We start from the raw sequence: 17,124 nt of genomic DNA, 5'->3' as shown, positions 1-17,124 counted from the left end.
TTCGTGCCACACCACGTGGTGCTTAGGTCGTGGTCCCTGCGTGTCGCTGGGCGTGGGAAGGGCTTGGGGGGGGGGGTCCCTGGCGCCGGGGGAGGAGCTGGGCTGGGGGCTCCCGCATGCAGACTCTGCGCTCCAGTTTAGGGCGCCGTCTCCCCGCCGCCGCCGCCGTTTCTGAGCCCGGAATAGGACCACCGGTCGTTTCCCCGCGGGCTTTAGACTCCCATCAGGACCAGGTGGGTGCCCTCGCACCCAGGCCGGCGCTCCTCTCCAACCGCTTTCTCCCGGCGCGTCGGGTCCGGAGCGCTTCGGGAACGCGCGCAGGGCGCAGACTCGGGGGGCGGGGGGTCGGCCCGGAGAGCCACTTTCAGACCCGGGGCCCCCTCCGGCTGGCCGCCCCCCGCGAGCCCACGCGCGCCCCGCCCTCCCGCCCCGCGCCGCGGGCTCTGTGAAGGGCGGCGCCGGCCCCCGGGGGAGGACGCGGAAGCCCGATGGGCACCTTCCCCCCACTGAGCGCCAGTCGCAGGTCGCCCTGGGGTCCTGCACGCGCAGAGGAGGTCAGTACGACCCCCGCCGAGTTAGGAGGTAGAGCCGCTCTCTTCTTCGCCTGCGACGGAGGGAAACCCGGACGCTTTGGGTGGTGGCGACGGTGGTGATGGGGCACGGGGTGCTGGAAGATTGGTCGGTAGGCTTGGGGTCGGGGGAGAGACACAGAGAGAGAGACAAGGAAGAGACAGAGACGGAGAGGTAGAGAGAGGCACAAAGAGAGAAGGGAGACAGAGAGAGACAGACAGAGACAGAGACAAATAAGAGAGATAGAGACAGAGACATAGAGATAGAGATAGACACAGAGAAGAGAATAGAGAGACAAAGAAGAGAGATACAGAGACTGAGACAGAGAGACAAAGATAGAGACAGAAAGAAGAGACAGACAAGGAAGAGAGAGATAGAGACAGACAGAGATAGACACATAGAAGAGACAGAAACAGACGAAAAAGAGAGACAGACTGAGACAGAGAAGAGAGACAGAGACAGAGAGACAGAGACACAAAGAGAGCAGAGAGACAGAGAGACAGACAGGGTCAGAGACAGAAAAGAGAGAGGCAGAGACAAAGCGGAGAGATAGACAGAGGCAGAGAGACTGAGATAGAGAGAGAGAGAGACAGAGATTGGCTGGGGAGAGGGGGGATGTTAAGTTTGGAGCGTCAGGAAGTGGTGGGGAGTCGGAGGGTAGCGGGTGGGGGGGGCAGGGGAGAGGGCGGGCATGGAGAGACCGGCCGAGACCGGAGAGCACGGGGCGCCGCCTCCGGGGTGGGGGCCGTGGCGGGTGCAGAGACGCCCCGGCGCCCCCCCTGCCGCGCGGGGCCGGGCGCGCTGCCGGCGGGGGCCGTGGCGGCGGCCGCTTCATTCATAAGTTTCGGTTCCGCAGGCCCCGCCCGGCGGCGGCGATTGGCGGAGCCCAACAAAGCCCTAGCAACGGGCTCCCGGAGACCCGCCCCCGGGTCGCGGCGCGCGGGCCCTTTAAGGCGGCGGCGGGGCGGGCGCGGCGGGGCAGCCGGCGCGGCGGGGGCGGCGCAGGCTGGAGGGGCGCGGGCGCAGGCGGAGCCCCAGCAGCTGCCGCCGGCCCGCGGGCCGAGTCCTGCCCGCGCCGCACCGGGCCTGGGCGCGATCGGGCCGCCGCGCCCCCTCCATGGTCGCCCTGGGAGCCGGGGACTCTGCCGGGCCGACAGAACCAGAACCGGGCTGCGCTTCCCGGGCCAGGGCGGCGCGGCGGGCGCGGGCGCGGGCGCAGGGGCAGGAGCGGGAGGAGCAGGGGCAGGGGCAGGGGCAGGGGCAGGGGCAGCCGCAGCAGGGGCAGGGGCAGGGGCAGCGGCAGGGGCAGGAGCAGGAGCAGGAGCGGCGGCGGCGGCGGGTCCGAGTCGCGGCGGCCGGAGCCCGGGGCGGGCGCGCGCCCCGCGCGGACTGGGCTCGGGTCCCCCGCGGCATGTCCCCGGGGCGCCCGGCGCGCTGACCGCCCGCGCCCAGCGCCGTGGGCGCCTGCCGCCCCCCGGGGGCCCGGAGCGGCGCGGCCGGCGGGCAGTGGGGAGCCCGGGGGCGCCGGACCGCGGCCGCCCCTCTCACGCCGCCGCTTAAGATGGCAGCGGAGCCCGGGGAGCCGGTCGGGGCGTGCGAGTTCCTGAAAGGTGAGGCCCTGCCGCGCCCCCGGCCCCGACCCCGACCCCGCGCCCCCGACACGCGGTCCCCGGGGACCCCCGCTTCCGGCTTCCCGTCCCTCTGCGCCCTGGGGTGCCACCGGGTGGGTGGTCGAGCGGCTTGCACTGCACCCGTTCCGGGTGGGTGGTCGAGCGGCTGGCACTGCACCCCTTCCGGGTGGTCGTGCGACTGGCACCGCACCCCTCGCCTCGGCCCCTGCAGGCTCCGGGGTCGGGACACCCTGCCACCACGCCCCCCGGCTCCCTTCCTCTTCTCCAGGTCCTGGGAGCTGCCGGGGAGCCGCTCGCCAACCCCCTGCGTCCGCGGCGGCGGTGGCGGCTGCAGAGGTCTGGGGACCCCCTACCCGGACTCGGACCCCCGGCTGGGAACCCCGCGCCGAGCCCCTCTCTCGGGCCGTGGGTCGCTGTCCCCGGCAGGAGTCCCCCTGTAAATGCGATCTCTAAATAATGGGTGCGATTGTTTTGACCCTGGATGTGTTATGACCCCCCCACCCCCGCCTATCTACTTATGTTTTCTCCATCTTTTAAACTTGTCTTTCAGATCGGTTATATTTTGCTACTTTAAGGAATAGACCAAAAAGCACAGTAAATACCCACTATTTCTCCATCGATGAGGAGCTGGTCTATGAAAAGTAAGTTTGTGTGTGTATGTGTGTGTGTGTGTGTGTATTTTTCCTCAACTGTTTAGCTTGTTCTTTGGTGAGGAAACACTATGTACCTTTGGGGCATTTTTAGCCACTTCTTACCAGTGCCACAAGGAACATCTCTCTCCTTAGCACCCCAATTGTTTGGCGGCAGGTGCAGGGAAAAAATCACATCATGTGGACCTGTCACCGGCATCCAGAGCTTTTAGAAGTCTTTAATCTTAGTTTTTCCTACCATCAGAACAAACTGCAAACATAGATTCCTAATGCTCGCCAGCGTGGGACCAGGAAGGGTGACACACTCCGTCCTTGCCAGACTCTGTAATTGGTGTTGAATCAGTCTCGGTGTTTATGGCGCACAGGGCAGGTGCTTCATCTCTTGGTTCCCACAGCTTCTGCTAGAGTGCAGGATGTGTGTGCCTGTGCAGATTGGTTTTGGAAAGTGAAGGACTTCAGTTGCAAGGAACTCTATCTAAGTTCATCGGGATGAACATCTCTTTGGGGATGACTAAGTGTTGGTTGTGTCATTTTATTTGGGTTTCCCAAGCTCCAGAGTTTGATTTTTCTTTGTCTTTGAGGAAATGGAATAGGAGTGCCGATTTACTTTCTTTGCTTCTGTGTCATTTGGATTTGTGAGTGTAAGTTAAGAGTAGGGAATGTTTTCCAGGAAAGATGAATGGTGTGCAGGGACAAAGATAATATGCTACTTCAAGTACAGTAAAAAATTTAATTTAAGAGAGATAAGTCTATTACATAAAAGCAACAGATAATAAGCAGTTAGAAGACAGAATTGGCTTATTTTATTAAAAGAGCTGGTATTTCAGAGAACGCTAATATATTCCAATGTAAACACTGAATTTTACTTTCTTTTTTTTTTTTTTGGCTTTTTGGGTAACACCTGGCGATGCACAGGGGTTACTCCTGGCTTTGCACTCAGGAATTACTCCTGGCGGTGCTCAGGGGACCATATGGGATGCTGGGAATCGAACCCGGGTGGGCTGCAGGCAAGGCAAACACCCTACCTGCCATGCTATTACTCCAGCCCCTGAATTTTTCTTTCTTGTTGCCTCAACCAGCCATGCAGTTAAATGAACAGAATTAAATGAGTGTTTATCATTCTAGTGAGCTTCTTTCCTATGTCTTGTCCAGTTAAGCGAGACTTTGCCAGTGCTCAGGATTAATGGGTGCCCACAGACATCCCAGGAGTGATTCTAGACCTTCCAGAGCTTAACCTGTATCTGAGGCAGAACATCTTTAGTCATCACAGCCTCATAGGGATTCTTGAGACTGATGTCTTCAGGACACTTCTCCAGGTGGTGCTGGGAGCAGGATGCTTGTGGGAGGGCTGGGGGGGGGGATGGAAGAGCTTCCTGCACTGCCCCTGATGTGCAGGTCTCCTGAGGGCTGACTCCCTGGTGTCAGATTGCAGCACTGTTCTGGTCGCTGACCCCCTCGTACCTGGATGCTGTGACTGCCAGCAGTGTTCGCTTTTATTAGGTATGTGCTGGTAGAGGCTTTCTCTTTGCAAGTTTCTGGTGTGGGGACCCCTCCCGTGTCTGAAGGTAGGGAACTGCAGATGTGCCGTGACGTTCAGTTCCACGGTGACCAGCATGCTGGGAGTGGTTAATGTGTCCTTGAACTAATGCCAGCCTTTGAGGTCTGAGTGACTTCTCCTGAGATTACTAGATGACAGATTTAGCAGAAAATTCCATGGAGCCAGCCAGACTACGTGGAGTGCCAGACAGCTTTGTGATTCTCGTCTTGCTGTGGGGAGTGTCGTGTGTGACTTTAATTTTGGTATTTTAAGAGATGGCTACAAATCCTCTGATATGTGTTCTGCTCTGTTTCCGATGTCTTGAAAGACTGGCAGAGAGACCATCCACTGATGGTGCGTGTTCTGATGTCATGTGAAACTGAGGACTCCAGTCCGGGCAGAACTGTGCCCTATTTGGACTATTTTAACTGTGTCCTATTTGGACGGACACAGCTGCCCCATTGTGGTTTGGCTTGCCCAGGGTCTTTATTTTCTTTCTTTCTTTCTTTTTTTTTCTTTCTGGGTCACACCCTGTGATGCACAGGGTTACACCTGGCTCTGCACTCAGGAATTACTCCTGGCGGTGTTCAAGGGACCATATGGGATGCTGGGAATCGAACCCGGGTCGGCCGTGTGCAAGGCAAATGCCCTACCCACTGTGCTATTGTTTCAGCCCCAAGTCCTTATTTTCTTTTCCTCTCACATTTATGCAGGGCCAGATGATGAAAGCGTATTACCTTCGTAGAGTTCCAATCTTGTAGGGAGAATGACAAGATTGCAATTAGAGAGGCAGAAAAGCTAGCCACGGCACCTAGGAGGAATTCGTAGTGGGGTGGGCACGCATCTGCATGAGGGGTCCTGAAAAGGCAGCAGGGAGGAGTTTCAAGTTGAAGGGTCAACAAGGAGAAATCTGAGAGGAGAGATTCCAGCAGTGAGAACAGAAGGGTTGAAGAAGAAAGCCCTGGAAACCGTTTAGGGAACAGTAAATCTTCCCGTTTGCCTGATGTGTCCATAGGTCACATGGGGGCTGTGGAATATGAAGCTTAAAGGTCATGTGGGGGCAGGTTTAAATACCAGTTTCTGCAGTCCTCCATGCCACACTGAAGGTGTTGGGGCCAGGCCCTGTTCTGACTGGATCATAATAGCAAAGAGTGGTCATTAATTGGAAATAATGGTAAGTGTTTAGGGAACACTCAGGTACAAGCCAGAAGCCGTTCTAGGTGCTCCATAACTATTAATACACTTTTATTTTCTCAGTGGTTCTGTGAGGTGGTGCTATTATTATCTTTTGCCGCACAGGATGAATGAGAATAAGGTATGGAGAGGTTTGTTAACTTGTCCAAGGTCACACAAGTTAGCAAGAGCCGGAATTTAAAACCAAGTCCTTTGGTTCTGGGGAGCATCTGTTCTCTCAAACAAAATTAAAATATAGGAGTATAACTTCAAATGGATTAGAGAGGAGAGAGAAAGCAATTTTATTTTAAAGCAGTTTTATTTTAACTGGGCAAAGGGGAAGGGCCAAGTGTTCAATTTGGATTGGTGTCAGTGGTGGTAGAGAGAAGGGACTTGAACTATGGTGACGTGGCAAGAGTTAAGGTGGGTTGATGGGCTATGGGGTAAAGTCATATTTGAACTGACCTGGGCCATGGTGAGCCTGTGGTGGCCATAACTAGAATGGGGAGGGTGGAAGACTTGAGTGGAGAAACCAGTCATTCCAATTTTGTTATGTTAATTTGAGAACTTAAAGAGAGAGCCAGCCAGGCGCCATCTTAGCGCACCAACAGCCCTGGTACAGAGACGCCCAACTGAATCCCAAAATGGATTAGTGCCCTACAGAAATGTCTCTGGAACCCAACCATTTACAGTCTAGGATTCCAGAAGCATGTGGCCACAACACCCATGATATTCAAAATGAGCAAGGGACAATAAATGATGTGGCATCTGCCCCTGGCAGGCAGGCTTGAATGTAAACTCTGTTACTGACTGGCCTTGCTTCAGAGACGCATAACTAAATCTCGAAGGAGATCAAAAGCCAGAGACACAGCAGGGAGTCCTGGAAGACACCATAGAGCTGGAGATCTCTCCGGGCTCCATACCGAGCCAGTTTCACCAGCACCCCAGATGGAGCAGGTGCAGTCTCCCGCCTACTCCAGATGGAATCCTGGCGACCAAGAGCTTCCACAAGGCCCAGGGATGCAGGTTCTAGGACTAAATCTCCATGCTGCATGGCAGCAGAGATGCCGGGTGTCCCTCCCCGGCTCCCCACCCGCTCATCGGCCTGGCTGTCACCCCCATAATGTGCATCTGGGTGCCATCTTAGTGCAGCAACAGCCCTGGTTTAGAGACACCGATTAAATCCCAAAATGGATTAGTGCCCTACGGAAATGTCTCTGGAACCCAACCATCTACAATGTAGGATTCCAGAAGCATGTGGCTGCAACACCCATGATATTCAAAATGAGCAAGGGACAATAAATGATGCAGCATCTGCCCCTGGCAAGCAGGCTTGAATGGTGGTGGGAAAATTTGATCAAAACATAATGCCCCAAAGTAGAGAGAGAGTATTGGGGAAACTGACTGCCATGGAGGCAGGGTGAGGACTGGGATGGGGTGGGGGGATATACTGGGGACACTGGTGGTGGGGAGTGTGCACTGGTGGAGGGATGGGTGTTCGATCATTGTACGGCTGAATCTCGAACATGAAAGCTTTGTAACTATATCTCACAGTGATTCAATTAAAAAAAAAGGTAATGTGGAGTTCACACCCAATTCAATCAGCTTAATCAAAGGCTGAATAAATAGCAGTACTTCTACATTTAAAAAAAAATAGAGTGCCAAGTCAGTGCTAGATAATCACATACATTTGAAGTTCTTAAACTTGAGAATATTATGAGGACAAAGTCATGAGAATGATGTCATTTCTGGGGAGAAAGAGATGTTGAAGTCTCTTCCAAAAGGATCAGGATGAGAGGAGCAAACAAAAGAAAAGAGTTGGAATTAATCAAGGGCATCAGCAGTGAAGGGTGAGAGAAAAGAGGAGAGGAAAGAAGTGGTAGAAATCCATCTTGTCAGCACCAGTGCATGAACATGGAGAACAGAGCAGTTACCTCGGAGGCTCTGTCGTTGCCTGGTTCCTGTTGATGGAGGATGGCTTGTGGTGAGAAAAATCTTCACCTTCATGTCATGGTTTGCATGTTTCTAAGGAAAGGGCTATAGTTGTGTGCATTAATTAATCCCACATGACTGCACTTACTTGTCTATGTACAAATGAAATGCTATCTTTATGACTAAATTATCTCCATAGAAATAGTTATTATTTCTGAATCAGGAAGCAGACTCACTAAATATTAGGCTGCGAGTACTTTGGACAGAGCTCTGAAGATGTTTATTTAGTTATGAAAGGATGGTAGCTCTGTGATGGCAATGGAAACCTCAGAAGCTGGTGGAAAGAACTGAACAAGGTTTATGAACTAAGGCTACTAGGCATGAAGGTCTGAATTTTCTGTTTGATTTTTAAAGAGCTCACTTCACTAAAAGACACGGCATGAATAGTTTTAATATAATGTGGTCAGTAAGTACATATTTCTCAAGGGTTAAGATGATGTAGATCAGAATGAAATTTTGATCATAAGTTAATAGTCTTTTGGCACAAAACTAGCTCTACAAAAAATAGGACCTTTTGAAGATTTATCTGTACTTGATTAAGCCACAAGTAATGTACAACTCACCGTAAGGACTAATTTTTTGCTTTTAGAATCGCAATAGAGAATTGCTTTCTACAACCGTCTCCTTTTATTTTGGGGTGGAATGGAGTGGTCAGAAGTTAGCAAAATCAAATAGATTAATTGCTAAAGCTTTTTGTGCCCCTCTTAAGTGTGACAGGGATTGTGTGGTTAATATTACTGTGATGGATAGTATCGAAGGCCTTCACTTCCTCTTTGTGCATTTTAATTTAGTCTTGTATTTGCAAAGAAAAGTCACTGAAAATGCAGAAGAGAACTCTTCACACACAGACTCTGGGGGCAGAATATTAAGCAGTTTCTGAAGTCTGGAAGAAATTTTTTGGGGGGGTTCCATACCTGGTGGTTGGAGCGACTCCTGGTTTTTGTGTCAGACTCAGGAATCACTCTTGACGGTGCTGGGGGGGAAATACACAGACTGCCAGGAATTGGCCTGTGCAAGGCAAGCGTTCCACCCACTGTCTCTGTCCCACGAAGTGATTGGAAGAGTTTTACCAGATATTTTTTTAGCGTGGAAAAATGCACAGCCTCTAATAAGGACTAATTAGCTAAACTGCAGATTTAAATAATTTAAGACATTCACTATTCATTTATACTTTATTAAAGCTGCCTGACAATGAATGTAACTAGGAATTTTATGATAATAACTTTAGATAGAAGAATATAGCCTGTGTATGTACTGGGATTTATAATCCTGCTAATCGAGCTTTTCATAGATTATATCCCAGCACCACACCCATCATCAGGGGGCCTGCCTCCTGAGGACCACCCCGTTCCCGGCTCCCCTGGAAGCTTAGTTTTGTAAACAAAATCTTCGGTTTGATGACTTTGACTCTTTGTTGTTTTCTCACATTGTTTCTTTTTGTCTCATATTTGGGATAGGTTTCTGTCTTCTGTTGTGCAGATGTTGACACAGGTGTATAGGTGTATATGTGAACAGAGCTAATCTCCTGGAATTTCACAAAATTTTATAGCACTTTAGCACTGTCATCCCTTTGTTCATCAATTTGCTCGAGCGGGCACCAGTAACGTCTCCATTGTGACACTTGTTGTTACTGTTTTTGGCATATTGAATATGCCATGGGGAGCTTGCCAGGCTCTGCCGTGCGGGTGGGATACTCTCAACTCTCAGTAGCTTGCTGGGTTCTTGGAGAGGGATGGAGGAATTGAACCCAGGTCGGCCACGTGCAAGATATCAATGAAAAATTGATAAAGTATAATTTCTTTTTTCAAAAACTTTTTTCACAGACATGTAAGGGATAAAAATTAATATGAATAACTGCAAATAGATTTTTAAGATTTACATAAAGCAGGTAAATCCTATGAATATAAAATTTAGTAAGAGTGGAGAAAGTTAAGGAAAATTTAAGGGCAGAATCTGAATAAGCCTATAAAAGGAAGTAAAAAAGTATTTCATCCAAAGAAAGGGAATGGTTTATGTTAGAACATATTATAGATACTGCCTAAGTGTCCGCAGTGATAAGTAAAGGATTATAATACAAATCTCTATGGATGTAAAGAAAACCATACCTGATCAGGTATATGGCATTCAATATAGATGAAATCTTAATTTGTTATTTTGAATGTGTACAGTCCCTTACCAGGATAGGAGTAACCCTTTAAAAATCTAGTGTAGGGCATCTAAAAGTGCCATGAGTGAGTGCCATACTCAGTACTGAGTGGTGAGGAATTTGACTTTCCTTTTAAGAAGCTCCTTTAATGAAAGGCTCACCTTTGAAAAAATGCAGAAAACTTTGAAAGTATTTGTGGAAATGTAATGTTTAGGTTAAAGGTGAAGAGAAATCCTTTTAGCTTGTCAGTTTCTTTGTGTGTGTGTGTGTGTGTGTGTGTGTGTGTTTGTGTGTGTTTGGCTTTTTGGGTCACACCTGGTGATGCTTAGGGGTTACTCCTGGCTTTGCACTCCACTTTGCACACCAATCCTGGTGGTGTTCGGGGGACTGTATGGGATGCCAGGGATCGAACCTGGGTTGGCTGTATGCAAGGCAAACGCTTACCTGCTGTACTATATCATTCTGGTTCCAAGCTTGTCAGTTTTTATTACACATTTAATATATGACTCATAGGTTAATTTAATGGAAAGGTGAAAGGCAATTTAGTATGTGAATATATATACAGATGTATGACCTTATAGACTCCTAGGGTCATTTCTGTCTAAACATTTACTACAAATTACTGTGATGGACCAGGGATTTAGCTGAATGTGAGAACACTTGCTTTGCATGTATGAGATCCTTTGTTCAATACTCAGCGTGCACGCACGTGCACACACACACACACAGATCAGAGCTAAATCACTTTAGTATAGACAGATGAGAGTTGGTTGAATCTAGACACAAACTTTACCATGGAAATGAGAATGATCATCATAACTAACATTTATTGTCTTGTAGTAGGCAGTATTATATGTTATATCTTTGCAACAATCTTAGGAGTCAGGCGCTATTACAGAATCAGTAGGCCGACCCAGAGCAGGCAAGCGGGGTCTGTGAGCTGGGAGGGGCTGGGCTGGATCAGGCCACACAGCCATGAGCTCAGGTGTCTGTTCCAGTGGTTTCCTGTGAGCCCGTTTGTCCTGGGCCTGAGGCCACTGCAGAGGACACTGTGCTGTATTCTGACCCCCTCGCCTCTTCTGACTTGGGTGCTAAAGGTTTGGGTGTGAGATATTCCTTTGCCAGTAAGTGGAGAAAGTGTGTGTCAGTGTATGTGGGATGAGTAGTGCTGATGACAAACCGCACTGCATGGTGTAATGTTGCTTTTTCTCCTTTTACTGGGCTCTGTGTGTGTGTGTGTGTGTGTGTGTGAAAAAGAAAGAGAGAGTCAGACAGCGAGAGAGAGAGGGAGAGGGAGAGAGAGAGAGAGAGAGAGGGAGAGAGAGAGGGAGAGGGAGAGAGAGAGAGAGAGAGAGAGAGAGAGAGAGAGAGAGAGAGAGAGAGAGAGAGAGAGAGAAGCTAACCATCATTATGTATTAATGGAACAAAAGTTGAAATCAGAACATACCCAGCTCTATAAAACTGGTTTTTAAAAGCCCCCAGTTTTGAAAATCTGCTTTTGCAGGCTCTCTGATAAAATAATCTTGCTGCTTAACCTGTATAGCTTATGATGAAATGATTTTTTTGCATAGAATTCTACAAACTCAGAAAAATAGTTTATAAAACCAGGTGGGATTATACTTTCCCCTCCGTCCTTTTATTTAAACTTGCAAAAAAATAAACACCTGATCTTTTTTAGGTCACACTCTTTTCATCCTTTGTTCTGAACACATGAATTTTAGATGTGTTCTAGCGTGTACTCTTTATACAGGTAGTAGTACTATAGAGTATAGATAATGAGACATCTATATTCCTTATTCAGTTCTTCTGTGACCTACTGGAATCGAATTTTGCTTTCTAGATGATGATTTATTCAAATACTTTAAAAAACATTTAAATACGTTTATTTATTATTTTTTTTTACCTCTTACAGATTACCTCTAGGTAATCTGTCTCTAATCTTTTATTTTTATTTTTTAATTTTTAATTTTTTTTTGTTTTTGTTTTTTGGGTCACACCCGGGTTTGCATGCAAGGCAAACACCCAATGCTCTGTGCTATCACTCCAGCCCCCTAACCTTTATTTTTTATTTATTTTTTTATTTTTGGGCCATTCCCAGGAGTACTTAGGGGTTATTCCCAACTCTGCTCTCAAGAATTACTCCCGATGGTACTTGGGTGACAGCCACATGCAAGGCAAACGCCCCACCTGCTATTCTATCTCTCCAGTCCCTGTCTCTAATCTTTTTTTTTTTTTTGCTTTTTGGGTCACACCCGGTGATGCACAGGGGTCACTCCTGGCTCTGCACTCAGGAATCACTCCTGGCGGTGCTCAGGTGACTGACTGTATGGGATGCTGGGAATTGAACCTGGGTCGACCGCGTGCAAGGCAAACACCCTACCTGCTGTGCTATCACTCCAGCCTCAGCCCTGTCTCTAATCTTTATAAAGACAAATTGTTAATCAGTTTCCATTTGTTTTGACGTGAACCAGGTGAGAACAGGCCGTTTAGCCGAGGTGCTAAGGACCCAGTGATGTCTAACTGGGCAAGTGTTGCTCAGGCAGGTGGAGAGGAATCAGTGGGCTGCAGGGTGCCGGCAGGAGATGGCTGGCAGCCAAGTGCTCTCTAGGCCAGGTCACCACGGGGCGGCTTCATTCTTCTGTTTGAAGTGGCTGCCTCAGCCATCAGATGTTCTCATTTGTCAGTTCATACACATATTCCAAAGCCGAGAGTCAGTGGCTTTTGCACAGCCGCTGTTCAGATCACCTGTGCGCGTTACTGAGAAGAACAAGCAAGACTCCTGACATTTTTCTGTGAAGTGAAAAAGGGCAACTTAAAAGTTCATAAGTGGTTGAAGATTGCCGCGGAAGAAACTGGCATTTGGATGGGGCGGCTTTGTGCTAATGCCTCGGGAACACATAAACACACAAAGCAGGAACTGGGAACAGATGTAGTTTGGGGCAATAGAAAACAAAAGCTGTGAATGTCCCTGTGAGGAGTCAACAAAGGAAGAGATTATGGCTAGTCCGTGTGATCAGGACTTTCTAAGAGTGATGGTAGAACTAGCTTTTGTAGGGTGTGTTAGAATGAAGGGAGGATTTTATGATCTCTGCCAGGGCAAGTCCTACCTGTTTTTCTTACCACTTTATTCCCTGCACCTAGCACAGTTGGTGCTTAAGGAACTTTAGTTGAATGAATGAGGACTAGAGTGATAGCACAGTTTGCCTTGCATGCAGCCAACCCGGGTTCGATTCCTCCATCCCTCTTGGAGAGCCTGGCAAGCTACCGAGAGTATCCCGCCCCCACGGCAGAGGCTGGTAAGCTCTCCATGGTGTATTCAATATGCCAAAAACAGTAATAACAAGTCTCACAATGGAGATGTTACTGGTGCCTGCTTGAGCAAATCGATGAACAACAGGACAACAGTGCTACAGTGCAATGCAGTGACTGAATGAGGAAGGTAGGGAAGAAAAGGAGAAATGTCAGAGTTTGGGGATTTGTGGGCTAGAGGAGAGCCCAACTAAGGGAATAGTACTTGCATGTAAAGCCATCATGGATGAGACAGGATGTTAACTGAGCACTGGATTGCGAAAAGCCCTTTGATCTCAGTTCTGCTGGGTGGACGACTTGATATTAGGATTCGTAATCCCAGAGCTGAGGGACTTGGGTCTGTCCCTCGGGACAGAATCACATTAGCGCTGTTGCAATGGGAACAGAAGAGCTAGTTAGGGGAGAGGTTATATTGAGGACATTTGAGACTGACCACCTGAGGGTGGGGAGAAAGAAGTGAGTTCAGGGTTTCTGACTTGGGCAGATGGGATGTAGTAGGTGCTATATGTAAATCAGGGGGAGCCGCCTTTTTGTGGTTTTGGTGTTGTTAGAGAGCAGAGGAGTGGAAAAAGTCTGCAATAAAAGTAGGGGACTGGAATGATAGTACAGTAGGTAGGGACATTGCCTTGCACTCAGCTGACCCGTGTTCAGTCCCCGGCATCCCATATGGTCCCCCGAGCACTGCCAGGAGTAATTCTTGAGTACGGAGCCAGGAGTAACCCCTAAGCATCACCAGGTATGGCCCAGAAAAGCAAAAAGAAGAAAGAAAGTAGAAAAGGAATTTTTGCCTTTTATGACTTCTTTCTAGTTTGTTTTTTGGTTTTTGGGTCCTACCTGGCGATGCTCAGGGATTACTCCTGGCGGTGCTCAGGGAATCAAATGGGATACCTTGCATTGAATCCAGGTTGGCAGAGTGCAAGACAAGCTCCCTGCCCTCTGTACAATTTCTCTGGCCCCTTATTTCAATTTTCTTACCTATGGTTGCCAGGAATCGAACTCAGGACTTCCAAGGCACATAACCTCCTACTACAGCCATGTCCCCACTCCTGGGGTATTAATTGAGGAGCTGTTTCCAAGAACACAAATGAATCAGTTGTCGACAGGGTCAGAGTGATAGTACAGCTAATGTTTCCTTGCACATGGCTGACCTGGCACCACATTTATTTCCTAAGCCCCCGAGCAGTGACCCCTGGGCTCAGAGCCAGGAATAAGCCCTTAGCACTGCTGGGTGTGGCCCAAAAATTGGAAAAAAAAAAAGATTGAATGACAGTCATAATAAACACTGCTCTGTTAAAGTACATAGTATTAATCTCTGATAGCAGTGATTTGTGATTGAGAATGAATTTTTTATTTTATTTATTTAATAGTGAATCGCCATGAGGTACAGTTACAGACTTACAAACTTACGTGGTGTTTGTGTTTCAGTTATACAATGATCGAGTACCCATCCCTCCACCAGTGCTCGTTCTCCACCACCAATGATCCCAGTATCCCTCCTACTACCCCCACCGTGCCCCCCCCCCATCCTGCCTCTGTGGCAGGGCATTCCCTTTTGCTCTCTCTCTCCTTTTAGGTGTTGTGGTTTGCAATTGAGGCATTGAGTGGCCGTCGTGTTCGATCTATAGTCTACATTAGGGTTGCATCTCCCAACCTGAGCAGGCCCTTCTAGCACCCTTTACTTGGTGTTCCCTTCTCTATCTATGCTGCCTTTTCCCCCAGCATGTGAGGCCAGCTTCCAAGCCATGGGGCAAACCACCTGGTACTTATTTCTGCTATTCTTGGGTGTTAGTCTCCTATTCTGTTACTTTATATTCCACAGATGACTGCAATCTTTCTATGTCTGTCCCTCTCTTTCTGACTCATTTCACTTAACATGTTACTTTCCATGTTGATCCACTTATATGCAAATTTCATGACTTCATCTTTTCTAACAGCTGCATAGTATTCCATTGTGCAGATGTATCAAAGTTTCTTTAACCAGTCATCTGTTCTCAAGCACTGCGTTTTTTTCCAGATTCTGGCTATTGTAAACAGTGCTGCGATGAACATATAAGTGCAGATGTCATTTCGACTATACTTTTTTGCCTCTCCGGGATGTATTCCCAGGAGTGGTATTGCTGGGTCAAATGAGAGCTCAATTTCTAATTTTTTGAGAAGCATCCATGTTTTTCCAATAGGGCTGAACCGGTTGGCATTCCCACCAGCAGTGAAGGAGACTCTCTTTCTCCCCTCATCCAAGCCAACACTGGTTGCTTTTGTTCTTTTGGATGTGTGCCAGTCTCTGTGGTGTGAGGTGATATCTCATTGTTGTTTTGATCTGTATCTTTCTGATGATTAGTGATGAAGAGCGTTTTTTTTGTGTGACTTTTGGCCAGAGAATGAATTTTTTTTTTATTAGGAAATCATTTGTGTAAATAATAGTATTTATTCAAAGTGTTTTTTGGATAATTTGCCAGTTTGGAGGTTTTTTAAAAAATATTTTTAAATTTTTGGGCCACACCTGGTGATGCACAGGGGTTACTCCTGGCTCTGTACTCAGGAGTTACTCCTGGCAGTGCTCAGGGAACCATATGGGATGCTGGGAATCGAACCTGGGTCAGTTGCGTGCAAGGCAAATGCCCTACCTGCTGTGCTGTCGCTCCAGCCTGTTGGATTTTTTATGATAACATTCATTTATACTTTGGTGCCTTGGTTCTAGCCAAGGACCTCATTCTTGGAAAGCTTGTACTCTGCCACTGAATTACATTGCTGGTCTCTAAAATTTTAACATGAGAATCAGAAAAGAGGCTTTATTCTCAGTTTCCACTTATTTATCCAAATAATGATATTTCTGTGAACCAGCTTCTCAAGAAATTGGAGAGTTACATCTTGAAATATCAAAAGTTTGTAATTTGTGCAAACTTTTCTAAAATTAATCCACATTTCTGTATTTTAGAATAGTTTACTGATTGTAGTTTGCTTTTTTTGCTCTGTGACCTTTATCATTATGAATACATGGATTGTACAGTCCTGAAATTCAGGGATAGTTTTATGATCTCCAGAGAACTCTCTGCTTTTGTATCAGATGATGCTTGTTTGCTAAACATTTAGTGTCTTTTAGCTATTTATTAGTCAGTTCTTACTGAATTCACTGATAGGTAATACTTTCTGGGTGACGTTTCTGGTCGAGTTAACCCTTGACTTTAGTGTCAGTTCCTGCCTCTGTAGCAGCTCCCTCTGTCTGAATAGTCTAATGCATAGAGACCAGATATTGCATTTATTAGCATTTGCAACAGAGTAAAACCAACTGGATGTTGTGTGAGGCTGATATTCTCACAAACATAGCAAAGGGCGTGGGTTTATTGCAGGCTGCAGAATTAACAATAGGACTTTGTTTTGGGCTTATTTGTGGTTCTCACTTATATTCCAGATTGCCAAGATTTCAGAAATGAGGATCTTTGTATAACTGATTTCTTTTTCTATATATTTCTCCTCCCTTTTAAAGAGAATATACACTTGGCATAGCATTGTGAAGTCCTGGTAAGCAAATGATGATTGAGTCTCCACAGCTGAGTTAATATAAATTTTTAAGAAAAACTCCCTGCACCCTCCAACTGAGAGATAAGGGAAAACAATTTAAAAGGTCTTTGTTCGGGATCTCTGAACAGGGGTTTAATATAATAGTGCCTTCCCTCTTCTGCCAGTATCTTTTTTAGATCATAGTCTCCCCCCACCAAATTCGGTTACTCAGTTGTCTCTGTGCGAGATGCTCCGAGAGGAGAGGATGGAATTTTAATCTAATCCTGTCTTCCTGGAGTTGATAGCCTGGTGGGGGGTACAGAGGGTATTAATCAAATATTTACACCAGGGATTATTTGTAAGACCTCTGAAGAAGGGGGGAGTGGTGCAAATGAGGCAGAGAGAGACACAGGCAGAGGCTGTGCCCTTTTTCACAGACTTCCTTAAAGGTCCTGCTTTTAATTCCCAGAGTTTGGAGAGATAATGGGATCATAGGTGCAGGTTTAGAGCAATTGTTTTCCTTTTCAGTGCCTTAGCTTCATGAAACATGAGTGGGGTCTGTCTTTCATGTACGGGGATCAGTCATCACCTTTTACTACCAAGCCATATGGATACTGT

At 47.7% G+C, this 17,124-nt stretch overlaps 1 protein-coding gene across 3 annotated transcripts in view; it reads left to right on the top strand.

The window, feature by feature from the left end:
• Positions 1 to 2,077: 2,077 nt before the first annotated feature.
• Positions 2,078 to 17,124, top strand: part of CDC14A (cell division cycle 14A) — a 190,216-nt gene continuing 175,169 nt past the window's right edge. For all 3 annotated transcript variants that reach the window (XM_055146297.1, XM_055146295.1, XM_055146296.1), the window contains exons 1-2: positions 2,078 to 2,180; positions 2,752 to 2,842. In XM_055146297.1, coding sequence (XP_055002272.1) covers positions 2,132 to 2,180; positions 2,752 to 2,842 — 140 coding nt within the window. In that variant the 5' untranslated portion in view covers positions 2,078 to 2,131. The remainder of the gene's footprint in view (positions 2,181 to 2,751; positions 2,843 to 17,124) is intronic.

This window comes from Sorex araneus, chromosome 8 (assembly GCF_027595985.1).
Source record: "Sorex araneus isolate mSorAra2 chromosome 8, mSorAra2.pri, whole genome shotgun sequence".
NCBI classification, from domain to species: domain Eukaryota; kingdom Metazoa; phylum Chordata; class Mammalia; order Eulipotyphla; family Soricidae; genus Sorex; species Sorex araneus.
Note: the sequence above shows the minus strand (reverse complement) of the source record. Positions and strands in the feature narration are given on the sequence as shown.